At 38.9% G+C, this 16,179-nt stretch overlaps 1 protein-coding gene across 1 annotated transcript in view; it reads right to left on the bottom strand.

The window, feature by feature from the left end:
• The window catches only part of ANKRD31 (ankyrin repeat domain 31), a 108,269-nt gene that overhangs the window by 41,215 nt on the left and 50,875 nt on the right, over positions 1-16,179 (bottom strand). Inside the window, 6 exon segments of the mRNA XM_074953774.1 lie at positions 906-993; positions 2,169-2,275; positions 2,789-2,948; positions 6,794-6,936; positions 9,241-9,432; positions 15,542-15,802. Of these exon segments, the coding sequence (XP_074809875.1) occupies positions 906-993; positions 2,169-2,275; positions 2,789-2,948; positions 6,794-6,936; positions 9,241-9,432; positions 15,542-15,802 (951 nt within the window).

Below are 16,179 nucleotides of genomic sequence, written 5' to 3'. Positions count from 1 at the left end.
GAGGTCTGCACCATCAGGTATCCTCTTTTGAAATTAATCAGTCCTGGGCACAAGAGGGCAAAGGTAATTTCCAAGGCACTTCCAAGTGCCATCACTTATGAATCTGCCCCATCATTTCCCCTAACACATTTTTTATTTTTTGCCATAAAATGTTTTGGGTCCCTACAACTATAATTGCACTGGAATGAAATGCTGCATTCATTTGTGCATATACATGCATAGTTCTTCTTGCCTATGGAGAGGCTCCAAAGCAACCATGTCCAGTCATGAATAAGAGATCCTTGTCAATAATATTGGACTTGAGTTACTGAGCACTGTGTAACTATTGCTTGCTGTTGTTCTTATTCAGATATTCATGTTTTTATGGCTAGCCTGATTTGTTCAAACTGAAAAGGTAATATTTCCATACCTCCAAATAGCTTGTTTCACTTTTTATCATCTGGTATATTGCAGATATGACTGAAAGTACCCTGAAAGGTATGTATACCAAAAGTTGAGACCCCCTACTTTAAAAGTCTTGAATTAAGTACTGTCCTAGAACCAAAAGGAGTACTTGTGGCACCTTAGAGACTAACCAATTTATTTGAGCATGAGCTTTCGTGAGCTACAGCTCACTTCATCGGATGCATACTGTGGAAGCATCCGATGCATCCGATGAAGTGAGCTGTAGCTCACGAAAGCTCATGCTCAAATAAATTGGTTAGTCTCTAAGGTGCCACAAGTACTCCTTTTCTTTTTGCAAATACAGACTAACACGGCTGTTACTCTGAAACCTATCCTAGAACCATACTCTCAAATTGTATTTTCCAGAAGGATGTATGAAAGTATATTACTTTGCAATATACTAGAGTAATGATTGCATACATTAGAGCAATAATGAAAATTGAACTTGAATTCACATCTACCTTCATCTTTTGGGTTTCTTACTTCAAACAGCGACAGTTTTTCCTGCTTCTTTTCTATATCTTGTAATGTGGCAATGATGGACTCATGCTATCAAATACAAACATTGTTAACTTTATTGTTACAGAGGTATAGACAAGGTTTTGTATACTGAACCTAAGCAAACTGAACCTAAATTTTGTGGCAATAGTTCTGACTTCCACAGTATACTGGCATGGTTGATTCATTTAAATAAAGAAAACATAGGTTTATAATTAAATATGAAAATGAATCAGTATGAAATTAGTACAGCAGCCCATGTGGTTTATTTTGATATTAAATTCACTCTATCTGATCTTTCTCCACATTTTACACTTTTGTTATGCCAAAGATTTTTGTATTGAGAAGCCTAACTGCAACGCAGAAGGGCAAAGCTGAAGATTTTGACAGCCGGGAAAGGGACAGCTGGGGTTTCTGGCACTTGTAGAAAAGTGGGAGGCAGCTGAGATAAGCACATTAGCTGAGAGCGTCTGTTAAAATGATCAGCAGTGGAATAATTAACGTTGATATTTAGAACCATTTTCCAGGCTTTTTTGCAGATTTGGGAACAGAACACTGCATCAGTTTACATTTGGTTAATGTTTTCAAGGTTTCCTGTGCAACTATATGGGATAGAACTTTTTTTTAATGAACGTTTTGTTTCTGCAGCACAATATGGGTGTTTTCAGCAATGGAATGCATGGGCTCTAGGTATAGATAGTTTAAAAAAGGCATTTCCATCAACTCTAGTGCTGTGATTTAAGGTGCCACAGACTCATATGTATCAATGAGAGTTTTACTTTCGCAGGGCCTATGTTCAAATATTCCAGCTTTGTTTTAAACCAAAATAACCTTTCATCTCTCTCCAATTAACTTGATTGCCAAGTCATTGCTTCTCAAAAGGGCCACTTTGGAAATGCTGGTGAGAGACTTCATGGATCCGGGCATTTTCCATCCATATGAACAATATGAATATGAATGTAGCCTGCTAATTGTACAGGAAGTATAGATGCACAGAAATCATGAACAGAAACAGATGGAGATAGATTGCACAAACTGAATTTATCTTTACTTTCTTCACGCTTAGCTTTATAACATGCTGCTGCTCTCAGCTTCCACTTCAGGGATTATTACTTTATCTAACCACATGGTGTAATTACATTATTCAATCAATGGATGACAATGTACAGAACAGAAATGTACTGCATTGTAAAGCAATCTTTAAAAAACTCAACATCTATACTTACTGTGCCACATTTTTCTCTGGTCATATCATGGTGCAAAACCAATGGAACATCAGCCTTTTTACAGCAATCATAACAAGTATGTGTTGGTCTTCTTGACCTAGAAGGACCTATATCTTTTCCCCCCACAATTAAGAAAACAAACATAATTTTAAAATAATGATGGAAATATATGTATAAAACCAATAGAATAGAATAGATGCCAATTGTACAAATTACCAAGAGTAAAAAGCCGACCATGATATAAATAAAAAATTGTATATGCAGATGAGATCAAATCAAATTAGTCCAATACTGTTCCGGATACTGTACTTAAGTCTAAGACCCACTAAAACATTATTACAATACTGAATGCAAAAACGACAAGGTTTATGTGAGGGAAATACAGAAAACCAACAAAATTTAAGGGACCAAATACATCCTTTTTATAACCCCACTGACTTGACCAGGAAAGAATTTGTGCCATACATTCTACTGTCTTAACGATATAGATAAATAACCATCAAGGATATACTACCACTAGAAAATGCCTGTCCCTGACATGAAAACAATAAAGCAAACTTGCAGCATGTTTGAGACGAGGATGTAAATCTGTGATTAAAATTATGAAATAGCTAACATACCAGTAACCTCCGTTGTTTCATAAGCAACTTCACTCTCAGTAGCACCATAAGACTTAAGCAATTCCTTCATTTTATCATTGCATGCTTCATCCAAAGCATTTTTCCCATACTTGTCCTTCTCATTAGGGTTTGCTCCATGATGTAATAGAATATTGACTGCCTACAATATAGTTCTTAATTATTATTATCATCATAGTAGCCCCTAAAATGTGCTAAATGCTATGCAGACAAATAAGATGACACAGTTCCTGTTCTGATGAGTTAACACTTTAACAAGACAAAGAAACATATGAACGGAGGGGGAGAGATACAGCAATCTAGCTTGCAAGAATCTTTGGCATTTATTTACTTAGTTCTATGTCTTATACTTTTAATTTGTTTATTACATATATGACCAATTCATAACTGCTTGTTTAGTTTGTCATCTTCATAGTGTTACTGTATGCAACACATTCCCATGTTGCTACAGAACATCATAAATCAGTTCCAAATTAACAGAATCTGGTAAATGTCAAATAACCATTTTGGATAAATATAAACAAGATATAGAAAATAAGTGGACTTTTGTTTCTCAGTGGTATGTGATGGTGACTTCGGCCCCAATTCTACAAACACTTATTCACATGCCTAATTTTAAACACATGACTAGTCCCATTGAAGTTAATGGGACTATTTAAGTATTTAAAGTTAAGCTGTAAGTGTTTGCACACGTAGGCCTTACCTGCTAAAAATTTTCAAATTTACCACTCTTATTTCCCTGCCTGAATCTTCCTGCTCCACCATTCATGCCAGTGGAATCATCTCCTTCATTTTTATTTTCTGTCACAGAGAAGATGAAAGAGATGGAAAATCTGCTCTTTTGACTAATTGGAGGAAGGGTGTGTATGTTTGAACCAATTTGGCATCATCCACCCAGCTTTAACTTAATGGAAGTCCCTATGCAAAACAGCATGGACTTTTAAGTGTCCTCTATATGGCACCCTTCCATGGCAAATATACAGGAATATTCTCATTTAGATTAATACTATCATCACTAACTTACAAAGACAACTATTTTGGGCCTTCAAACTATCTCACATGGAGGTGAAGTGAGCGTTAAAAGGGAAATATGCTGCTATGGGGGATGGAATGCCCCAGGGCAACTGCAGAAGGTATGAACCTCAGTGCAGATGCTCTGGTCCTTCTCAGATACCTCAGATTCCCCCTAAAGGATCAAGTCATCCATGAGTTGCTCTCCTGGCAAGCAAACCTCTGATCCTCTCTCTTCCTCCCTGATTGCATCCTACCTTAGAAACTCTGGACCTGTAAAATTGCTGGAAAGTTCTGAGTATCTCTCGTCCTCCCACAGCTTTTCATTTAGGAAGAAAAAATAAGGTACTTTGTTTATTTGTAATAACAATTTTCTCTTACTACCTTGTTAGTACATTTCTTTGCTGAAATGTGAGGGTGTCAAGAAACAGAAATGAAATACAGCAGCAAGACACAACTACCTGGCCATAAGCTAAACTTCTCAAGGTAGGGTCTCCTTTTTATGGGAACCTCTCCCAGCATTCTTTTCTGATAGCTGGTGCTTTACGTTCTGCAAGTACAACCAGCTGCTACCATTAAGGGCAGGTCTAGACTAGAAACTTGCATTGGTGCAGCTGCGCCACTTAGTGCTTCTGGTGAAGACGCTTTAAACCGACAGGAGAGAGCTCTCCTATCAGCTTAATAACTTCATCTCCATGTCTACGCTAGCGTTTAGGTCAGTATAACTACGTCAGTCATGGGTGTTGATTATTCACACCCTTGAGCGACACAGTTATACCAAAGTAATTCTGTAGTGTAGACCAGGGCAATTGGCTAACTGGAAGGTGGCTTCAGCTTGATGCATCTCTCTCCCTTCCAGCTGGTAAGTATTCCTAATATGCTTTCAACTTTCTCTTAACATTGACGAGAAGCTGGCACAATCTCACATTCATTCTTACAACAAAACTGCAATTAAGACATATTTCTTCAAAGATTAATTGAAACACTTTTTAACAAACTGTTTATGATCCAAAATAATTAACACAAAAAAATGGAGATGTCAAAATTAAAAATGAATGCATTTTAAAAACACTGGGTTTGACTTTTTGTTCACTTACATCTGTTTTAACCTGATATAACCTCATTAACTTCAGTGGAGCTACTCCTCACTTACCCCATTGTGAGAGCAAAATCAGGCCCACCATCTGATTTTGAAAGGAATTTAAAGGTATTTAGGCACTTACCTCCCCTTGAAATCAGTGGAGTTAGGCACATGAGTTCCTTTAAATATGTGACCCGCATTATTTAAAAATCACTTATTTCTTTACTTACTGGCAAAGACCTGCATTTCAGGCCTAGAGGGTTCTGTATCTTCTTACGACAAAATTCTGCCCTCTGATATGTATGTTCAATTCCCAATATTTCAATGAGAGTTATACATGCACATCCCAAAGCAGAATTTGGTTCTTACAGTTAACATCAACAGTACATAAAGTAGCAGAAGAAATACAGCTACATGCTCTGATTTAGATGTTCATATTGTCATTGTTTGTTGCAGAAGAGACACAATGCTGGACTTCATAGAATCATAGAATATCAGGGTTGGAAGGGACCTCAGGAGGTCACTTAATCCAACCCTCTGCTCAAAGCAGGACCTAATCCCCAACTAAATCATCCCAGCCAGGGCTTTGTCAAGCCTGACCTTAAAAACCTCTAAGGAAGGAGATTCCACCACCTCCCTAGGTAACCCATTCCAGTGCTTCACCATCCTCCCAGTGAAAAATTTTTTCCTAATATTCAACCTAAACCTCCCCCACTGCAACTTGAGACCATTACTTCTTGTTCTATCATCTGATATCACTGAGAACAGTCTAGATCCATCCTCTTTGGAACCCCCTTTCAGGTAGTTGAAAGCAGCTATCAAATCCCCCCTCATTCTTCTCTTCTGCAGACTAAACAATCCCAGTTCCCTCAGCCTCTCCTCATAAGTCATGTGTTCCAGTCCCCTAATCATTTTTGTTGCCCTCCGCTGGATGCTTTCCAATTTTTTCACATCCTTCTTGTAATGTGAAGCCCAAAACTGGACACAGTACTCCAGATGAGGCCTCACCAATGCTGAATATAGGGGAATGATCACGTCCCTCAATCTGCTGGCAATGCTCCTACTTATACGACCCAAAATGTCATTAGCCTTCTTGGCAACAAGGGCACACTGTTGACTCATATCCAGCTTCTCGTCCACTGTCACCCCTAGGTCCTTTTCTGTAGAACTGCTGCCTGGCCACTTGGTCCCTAGTCTGTAGCAGTGCACGGGATTCTTTCATCCTAAGTTCAGGACTGCAATTGTCCTTGTTGAACCTCATCAGATTTCTTTTGGCCCAATCCTCTAATTTGTCTAGGGCCCTCTGTATCCTATCCCTACCCTCCAGCGTATCTACCACTCCTCACAGTTTAGTGTCATCGGCAAACTTGCTGAGGGTGCAATCCACGCCATCCTCCAGATCATTAATGAAGATATTGAACAAAACCGGCCCAAGACCAACCCTTGGGGCACTCTGCTTGATACCGGCTGCCAACTAGATATGGAGCCATTGATCACTACTCGTTGAGCCCGATGATCTAGCCAGCTTTCTATCCACCTTATAGTCCATTCATCCAGCCCATACGTCTCTAACTTGCTAGCAAGAATACTGTGGGAGACCGTATCAAAAGCTTCACTAAAGTCAAGGAATAACACATCCACTGCTTTCCCCTCATCCACAGAGCCAGTTTTCTCATCATAGAAGGCATTTAGGTTAGTCAGGCAGACTTCAATTTTGACGAGTTAAAAAATTAGGTTTTTATTTATTTTTAATGCAAGTCTACATATGTATTCTATTAATAATTTTGGATTCAGTTATTTAAACCATCATTTTCATTTGCATGCACAAATTGTGGTATTTGTATGCCCATAATCGAAAATCAGGCCCAGGCATGGTAATGTGAGTAGAATTGTACCTTGAAATAATTGCCAGAAACTGCATCATGTATTGGTAAAGTCCCATCCAGGCTTTTGCTATTAACATCAGCACCAGCTTTTAGTAACTCTAAGATCACCTCAGTAAATCCCCTGTTGGAAGCTTCATGAATTGCTGTCCAGCCTAGTAAAACCAGATCAAAATTTAGATTCTGATTCTGATGTCTAAAACCCACACTGGTCACAGACAATTATACACTTTTTTGTATTCAGTCCGGTAACTGTCAGACTTCTTTGTTTATAATAAATCTGAAACAAAGAATTGCCCTGAAACACTGGGGCAATTTTTCCCTGTTGTAACTCAGTTGACTTCAAAGATAAATTTATTCCAGTACTGGCTAAAGAAATGTGCTATTTGCTTTTTTAAATCATACTATCAGAAATAATAATAGCATAGAAACAGCAGATTAGAAATATCAGAAATCAAAAGCATAAATATTGACAATCCAATTTCTAGCACTGGTGGCATCATGTGATATCAAACTTTAAACCGGCCCTGGATCCAGAATGGATTACTGGCCATCCCTGGGGCTAAGGCTTGTGTAATTTAGGAGGAAATTCTACATTTAGGAGGAAAAGAAGGAAACGTCTACCTTGTAATTTAATTTTTAAAAAAATGGAACTGCCTGAAGTGGCTTAAAGGTTGAGAACTTGATTCTGCATTTATGCATGTGGATAACTTTACTTGTGAGTAACGCCACTGCATTCACAAGCCAAGTGGGCAAAGTGAAGGGGAGGTACATGATAAATGTGCATCACATGTGTCCACAATTTATCACACACCTAAGCAATTTATTACATGGATGTTGTGACACTACACTCCATATTCATTCTAGTAATATTATTATGAGATGATTATGGCATAACTGTAATGCATTTTGTACAAGATAGGTCATATAAGGTATCATTGGAAAAGTTATGATTTGCTGAATATGATTATCCTATTTATATGCATGTGTCATTTTTGTATCATTTTTGTATCTGAAGTTCTGAATATTGACTATGTATCTGTATTTCACATGTAGTCACACCTGGGTGACACCCACGAGGCAAAAATGCTTCCAGTCTAGATAGCCGACTGTGAAGGGCCTATTCAAGGTAATGGGCCATTAGGAAAAACTTAGGAGAAGCTTATCCACCACCTGGTGAGTCTTCCTGAGAACACTCCAGACAGCCTGTAAGTAACGGCTGCTATGACTCAGCCACATGACACGGAATTCCACTTTGGATACCAGTGTTTTTCCACAAACTGAATTTGGGACAAAGGGTTCCAGCCATATGCTAAAGCTATATAAGGCAGGGAGTGACATCGTCTGTTGTTCATTCCCCATAAAAGAGGACTCCTGAAAACACCTGAGGAACAAAGACTGAACTGGAGGAAGTGCTGGACCCAGGCTAAAGGGATTTCTAGCCTGCGTATGGAACCCTGGGAAACCCAAATTGCAAAGCAAATGCAGCTTGTGCCTTAAGAATCTGCAAGCCTGCTTGTATCAACAGTCAGGGTGAGACTGTTAATTCGAATCCTGTCCTTCTAGTATGTTAAGCTTAGTTTGAGATTTTGTTTATTTACTAGGTAATCGGCTTTGATCAATTTGCTATCACTTATAATCACTTAAAATCTATCATTTTGTAGTTAATGAATTTATTTTATGTTTTAATCTAAACCAGTAGGTTTGGAGTGAAGTGTTTGGGAATCTTAGCTCAAGGGGCAGGGGCTGTTGCATTTCTTCTCCACATCGGGGGGGGGGGTGAACTCTATGAGTTTACGCTGTACAGTGTACTGTGCAGCGCAAGACAGTATAATTTTGGGTGCGGTGCATGCCTGGGGGCTGGGGGTAATCTTGGCTGTAGTCTCTCTATTGTTGGTTCATAGAGTGGCTGGTCAGAGAGCCTGCATGTAACTGCACCTTGGCGTGTCCCTACCTGTGTGAGTGCTGGTGGCAGTGTAGGACTGGGAGTGGGTCTGCAGGTTGTCACAACAGCACAGTGTGAGAGGGAGCCCAGGCCGCTGAATCAGAGGGCTCAGTGGTACCCCAGTTCCAGGTGGCACCCTGAGGGGTACCCACCACAGATTACACCACAGTATGTGATGTGTGTGTATATGCATACACACACACATTCATACAAGTGTGTATATAAATATATATACACAATTGTCTGATGCACTGGTCAATATATTGCACATTATTGTCAAAAGATTCATATGTATCATTTGAAAGACTGCAAATACAAATTCAAAGATAACAATGACATAACAAAGTAATCTTTCTAACTAACCTTGTTCAATAAAGTAGGTACCAATAAGTTATTTTCTAAAACATCTTGGTTACATTCTTTCAAGAGTTTTAAAAAAAAGTTGAGTTTCTTAATTGCCATCAAACTGAATCACTAGAGGATCACCAAAGAAGTAATTTTAAAACATCCAAACCTGCATTATCCTTTAGATTTACACATAGTCCAGATGCTATAAGAGTTTTCACTAAAGATAAATCTCCTTTTTTAGCAGCCAGGTGCAGGCGACTTTCCCCTTTGGCATTTCTCTTTTTTATCCCAGCTCTTATAATATAGGTAGGCTGAGCAGATACAGCTGCTACCTCTTCTTTGCTTGATAGTGAAGATTCTAAAGACATATTGAACACCACAATTTGTCATTAGAAAACTGGGCCAAGCTTCTGATCTCACTTCAAACAGCATACCTCTATGCAATTCTATTGTCTTAATTATTATTACTTGACAGCACCAAAAATATAATACAGATCAAGTACACCTGGATTGTGGTCCAAAGAGTTTACAATCCACTACCAGACAACTTGCAATAAGGATGCAACTGGGTAAAGATGGAGGGAGAAGATTACATAGTTATTCAGCACAACTACGTGGTATAGCAACAAGAAGGTCAGCACATTTCTTCACAGACTTCTTCTCAGTTACCAGGAATGACTTCAGAAGATATTACTACTTGCTGGGACTTCATCTCCTCTAGACAGAAATGGGAGGAAGCTGCATAGGGTTAGGTACTGAGAGGAGGAGCAACTGATATTTTCTCCTGATAACACTGTGTGATGGTCTATACTATTATGTTCACCACTTTTACAAGACTATGATAATCTGCTGAACATTGTCCTGGTAAAGTATGTGTATCAACACTGTATGTAAAGTTTTAATTTTCTACTGCAGAACATTGCTGTAACATGTTTCAGAGTTAGATAGGCAGGCCCAAACTCTTCAGCGACAAAGACACAGTAGCACCCCCAGCCAGGTATCAGCATAATCAATTGGACAATCGCCTAATTAAATGGCCATTCCTTGGCAAGAAAAAGGGTGTGAGCCAGGACTTTACATATTGGCAAAAACACAGTGGGGGAGTTTCTGTGTAAACAGTTTGCCTGTCACCTGAACCCCAGCTGGAGATAAACATAAAAAAGGGGAGAACTAAGGGTATAAGAATGGAGGACACAAACAACACAAATTACCTCTCTCATCCCCATCTCTACTTATGACTGCTACAATGCTTGAAAGACAAAGAAAGCATCATTGAACTGGGGGAGAGGTGGTCCTGGCTGGAAGGCTTTTCAGCCTATACAGACTGCTATAAACATGGGGTGAGACAAAACCTTTTTGCTTTTAAGTTCACCTGGTTTGTTAAATTAAGTATTAGCTTGCATTTTCCTCTTCTATTTCTTTTGTAACCAATCCTTTTATGCACCATTGCTTGTAATCACTTAAAATCTATCTTTCTATAGTTAATAGACATATCTTATTGTTGTATCTTAACCAGTGTGTTTGGATTCAAGTGTGCGGGGAAACTCCATTTGAGATAAGAAGGTTGGTGCACATCATTTTCCACGGATGAAATGACATACTTTATAGTGTAGTGTACTGAGCAGTACAAGTCACACGTTTCTGGGGGACAAAGCTGGGATTAGGAATCTGCTGTATTCTTCTGCAGTGTAATTTAAGAGGGGCTAACTAGTAGCACTCAATATTGTGCAGCTGGGAGCAAGTTACATGCTGGAGGCTGTGTATTAACTGGCCAGAAGTGGGTGTTCCCCAGTAAATCAGTGTAAAAGGCATTCCGTCGAGAACTGAGGAAAGACAGCTATTCAGCAGTCTAGATTGTACTTTGGGGAATGAATCGCTGTCAGACAATGAAATCAGGCATAGGTATGTCACCAAAACTAAAGCCATCTGCTTGAAATTTCTCATATGTGGTCCTTGGTCAAAGGATTTCACATTCTATAAAGTGTTAGGGTAATTGGATGAGACATTTGTGAGATATGACAGTTTGAAATGTTAAATGTTTTTCGCTGTTGTAGAATGGTTGCAACACCATGGGCTAAATTTTGCTCTCCTGTAAACTTGTGTAAATTTGAAATAACTCCACCGTTTTTACTGGTGCTAATCTAGATCCACCTCATTGTAAGAGAGCAGAATGTGCCCATTAATCATGTTCCTGAATTTTTCAAATACCGTTTTCAAAAATATGTATTCATTATTTACCTGAATACTGGACATGTTAACATTTACTTGATACTTAACAGGTTTCAGAGTAGCAGCCATGTTAGTTTGTGTTCGCAAAAAGAAAAGGAGTACTTGTGGCACCTTAGAGACTAACCAATTTATTTGAGCATAAGCTTTCGTGAGCTACAGCTCACTTCATCGGATGTATTCATCACTCTAACCTGTTTTAAAAGATGCTTTTCTGATCATACAAATCCAGGGCATAATACACTAAAAGAATCCAAGGGTTCCTGTTAAGTATCAAAAAGAAAAGGAGTACTTGTGGCACCTTAGAGACTAACAAATTTATTTGAGCATAAGCTTTCGTGAGCTACAGCTCACTTCATCGGATGCATTCAGTGGAAAATACAGTGGGGAGATTTATATACATAGAGAACATGAAACAATGGGTGTTACCAAGTGAGCTTGTTACAGTGTGTATGGTAACACCCATTGTTTCATGTTCTCTATGTATATAAATCTCCCCTCTGTATTTTCCACTGAATGCATCCGATGAAGTGAGCTGTAGCTCACGAAAGCTTATGCTCAAATAAATTTGTTAGTCTCTAAGGTGCCACAAGTACTCCTTTTCTTTTTGATACTTAACAGGAACCCTTGGATTCTTTTAGTGTATTATGCCCTGGATTTGTATGATCAGAAAAGCATCTTTTAAAACAGGTTAGAGTACATTGTAAATGTAAATTTATAATAATTTCCTTGACTTCAGTGAAGTTATTCCAGATTTACAGTGGTGTAACTGAAAGCAAAGGAGTACTTGTGGCACCTTAGAGACTAACACGTAGCTCACGAAAGCTTATGCTCAAATAAATTGGTTAGTCTCTAAGGTGCCACAAGTACTCCTTTTCTTTTTGCAAATACAGACTAACACAGCTGTTACTCTGTAACTGAAAGCAAAATTCGACACATTGTCTTTACATGCTACCCATAAGATGCTGTATAATAGTAGTGTGAAACACACAGATTTCACTTTGTGCAAATTATATTATACCTTTCATACTATGTATAGTGATGGAGAAAACATATTCCATTTGAATAGGATGTAAAACCTACATTATAGAATCATAGGACTGGAAGGGACCTCGAGAGGTGATCTACTTCAGTCCGTAGACTCATGGCAGGGCTAAGTATTATGTAGACCATCCCTGACAGGTGTTTGTCTAACCTGCTCTTAAAAATCTCCAATGATGGAGATTCCACAACCTCCCTAGGCAATTTATTCCAGTGCTTAACCAGCCTGACAGTTAGGAAGTTTTTCCTAATGTCCAAACTAAACCTCCTTTCCAAGCTCTCTCCAGAAAATAAGCTTTGCCCATCTGAGATGCCAAAATTAGATGTCAATCACAGTAGATTTTGAAGAGGTTCAAACTATGGCGATGTTTACTCTGCTGGGCTCCTTGGCTTTGGCTCCCTCTACATGGGGTCCGACTAGACCCAGGGGCTCTGCTGATCCCTTCAATTTTTGCTTCTCCTCAGTAAATCCTCAGTTCCCTGCATTCCTAGAGATAGCCTCCTCCTTGATAGAGGAAAAAAAATAAGTGGTGGTATTCTCTCAAGTGCCACCTGCTCATGGTGCCAAAATGAGCTGTAACTCACAGCAGATTAGCAATACTGACATTTAAATGATCATTACTAAGTATCTGAGTTAACACCCATTAGAGATGGATAGGGGCAATACACACATCTCTCTGCGCTATTGTTTCTCACTCTTTGCAAACTCAGGTACATATCATTGTATCAGCTGCACTTGATTCACATTATCTTTGCAGCCTTAAAGGCTAGGGAATTACTTTTTCATAATGAAAGCTGAGATTCTGGAGCACACAATGGCAGCTTGTATCATCATGTACTCCTTCAACTCAACCCTTTGTTTTCTTTGAGATAATGTACTGTATTTTAGCCTAAAAGCTTCTGGCTCTGAAATCCCAAATCAATCATCTGTTCTCCAGTTCCTGCTTCTTCCTTAAACTCCTGGGACTGGAGGATGTCCAAGGGAGTCTTTAGAGAGGTAGACAAAAAAAAACCAACAACAGCCCATTAAGCTAATGACTCTTAGCAACTGGCTGCAAATGAACACAAATAATAGCAAAGTTTTACAGTGCATTTGTCACGCACAACAGTCTTCTTTATGTTTGCTAAAAAACATTCGCAACAGCACAATGAGGAACTGTTAGATTACTCTAAAGAACAATGATTCTCTCTGGAGTGCATCCTCAGGTGGGTTGTGGGTGGGAAAGGACAGGAACTTGGCAAATACAGCATCCAATTTGTTGCATGATTTTTTGCTTTGTTTTTTATGTAAATATTTTTGTGTGTGACTCAATATTAAAATCCTATCAAACATAAAAAGCAGATTTAAAAATCAAAAATGCAGCTGGGTGGTATCCATACTTTAAACAAATATTCAAAACCTCAGCACTGACCTGTTAACTGTTTAGTGAGAAACATGTGACTTTTGTGACAGACCAAACTGTAGGAAGAGAGTTTAGCAATTTTCACCTAGTTCTATGTAAGCTGAAAAGGAATGGGTAGGGCCTAATGAGTGATGTACTGTAGATGGGTGAAGAGGATACTCATGCTGACCACTGCATATATGACAATGTAGGAAGAACAAGTTTCTGTTCAGGAACAGAAAGGGTCAGAAAGTCCACGGGGGTGTGGAAGAGATAAGGTAAGGAAAAAAATAGCCATCCATGATGGATAACAAAGTTGATGAATGAGGAAGAAGAGCAAGCCAAGAAACATCACCCATATGTGTTCGTCCTTTTAGTGGTTCCCAATCTGCTTCTGCTCACAGCTGGAAGCCATGGTCCCAGTTTTCAGTGCCTTCAGCTACACCAGTGATGGCATCTCCTTCCCTGATTCATCAAAACAGCTGCTTTCCTATGGGGCCGTGCAGCTAGCAAAATGCTGGATGAATAAAATGTTTTCTGGAGATAGTATCCTCAACTGGGGATGGCGGGGGGCGGGGAGAGAGAGAGAGAGAAAGAGCTGAGCTGTGAAACGATCTTCCAAAGGAGATTACACTGCAAGATACCTGGTTTTGATAAAGTTTTCCCACTACAACTGGAAATACAGAATGGGAGAACAAAATAATATGCATACAAGTATATACACATACATATCTCGTTATACAGATCAAACAGAAGTGGCAAACAGGGGTTTTGGAAGGAGTTTGGTGAAAGTAGTGTGAGAAGCTTTCTTTCTAGGTACAGTTCTACATTCGTTACAGTGATGGCCAGTGATGGAACAGTTACTGTGATCTGGAGTGGATGGGCCATGTCTTCTTTCCTGCCTGAAGACAGAAGGGACTTCCTGTGTATAAAGAGCAAGTTTATGGCTGTGATGAAGGAAAGGATTAATGGTTTGAAGAATAAGTACTGACACTGCAGAGCATCAGAGAAGCTGAGGAGTACTTGGGGAACCAGATTCAGGAAGTGTCACTATCCCAGATTCAAGAAAGAAAGGAACTGGTGATCAAGGAATCAATGAGAGTGGAAATCAGAAAGGAGGACTAGCAGTTTGTAACCACCAGAGTCAAGAGGATCAGGCAGCATTCTACACAGCTGGAGGTGGATGAGGAGGAGTAGGCTGTGAACACCAGAGAGAAGAGGACATAGTATACGCATACAGCTGTTATCATGTTCTCAGCCTAAAAGCTGCAGAACACCACTGTGCCTATCCAGGTGGTCAAATGGAATGGAGAGCTGAACAGGACACAACTGCTGCTCAGCCCAGCCTGCAAGACCATCAACTGTGCCCACAAAGAGATCTTTAACCATCCAAAGAAGACAGATGAATCTTTGTACGAGATTCTACGCTAGACCTGTGCTAGCTCAGTTGGCATGCAGTGTCTGTACTTGTCTACATGACACTACTGTAAATGTAGACAAACCCTTTAAGTCAGCTCTTTTCCCTGTAAAGAAGTAAGTACCAACACAGAGAAAAAGTGCTTCAAACTTTGTTCATTTTTGTAACTTTGTCAGTAAAAATATTTATCTTTTAAGTGCTTACTCTCCAATAGCTCCATAATAACTATCAATACATTTAGAAGCCCTGGCAGTGGTTCACACACTTGGCATTTGTTGGACAGGATATATGCTTCATGCACTATGCTTATTTTTCTAAATCACTTACTATAAATTACCAAAAGTCTCCTTCTTATAAATCTTGAAAAATAAACATATCTTTATAAAATATTAACAACTCACCCAATTTCTCAGGCATTTCCTGTTCTGCTGCTTGACTGAATTGTGATAGATTAGATGAATTACTGTTATTGGCACATAACTCTGTATTTTGGCTGGTCTCCTGAAGGTCTTGTCTTATTCTTTCAGTTTGGATTGTTTCTGTTTCAAGTAATTGTAACATTATAGGAGTATTGTTCTTTGCAGTTCTTTCTGCTTCATTTTTCTCAGTGCAACATCTTCCAGTGCTTTGCTCTCCACTTCTCTCAGCAGTCATTCCATCATCTGTTTGTTGAACAAAAGGACTTAAAATATCTGTGCTATGACTCTCAGGACTTTCAGAAACATTAGCTCTATTAACTGATTGATGAAAATTAATGTCAAAGTGTTTATGTAGCATAAGCGAAGTACTTCTATGATATAATTATCAAAACCTTTGGAAATATTTTTGCATTATAAACATTTTGTTCACCATTCACTATACAATGAAAATTGTAAACATTGAATCAATAAGGATTCAAAATTTCTTCTGTGAAAATGTGGTGTTTTAGTCTGGTTTCTCTTTAAAGAAAAATTCTTTAGCAAAGTTAGAGTGCTTAAGAACGTCTTCATTTTCATTACTTTAGTCAATATCAATATTACAGTTATATTTTGATAGTAAC

The sequence above is a fragment of the Natator depressus genome, chromosome 5, assembly GCF_965152275.1.
Source record: "Natator depressus isolate rNatDep1 chromosome 5, rNatDep2.hap1, whole genome shotgun sequence".
Lineage (NCBI taxonomy): Eukaryota > Metazoa > Chordata > Testudines > Cheloniidae > Natator > Natator depressus.
This window is presented reverse-complemented; position numbering and strand designations above follow the sequence as displayed.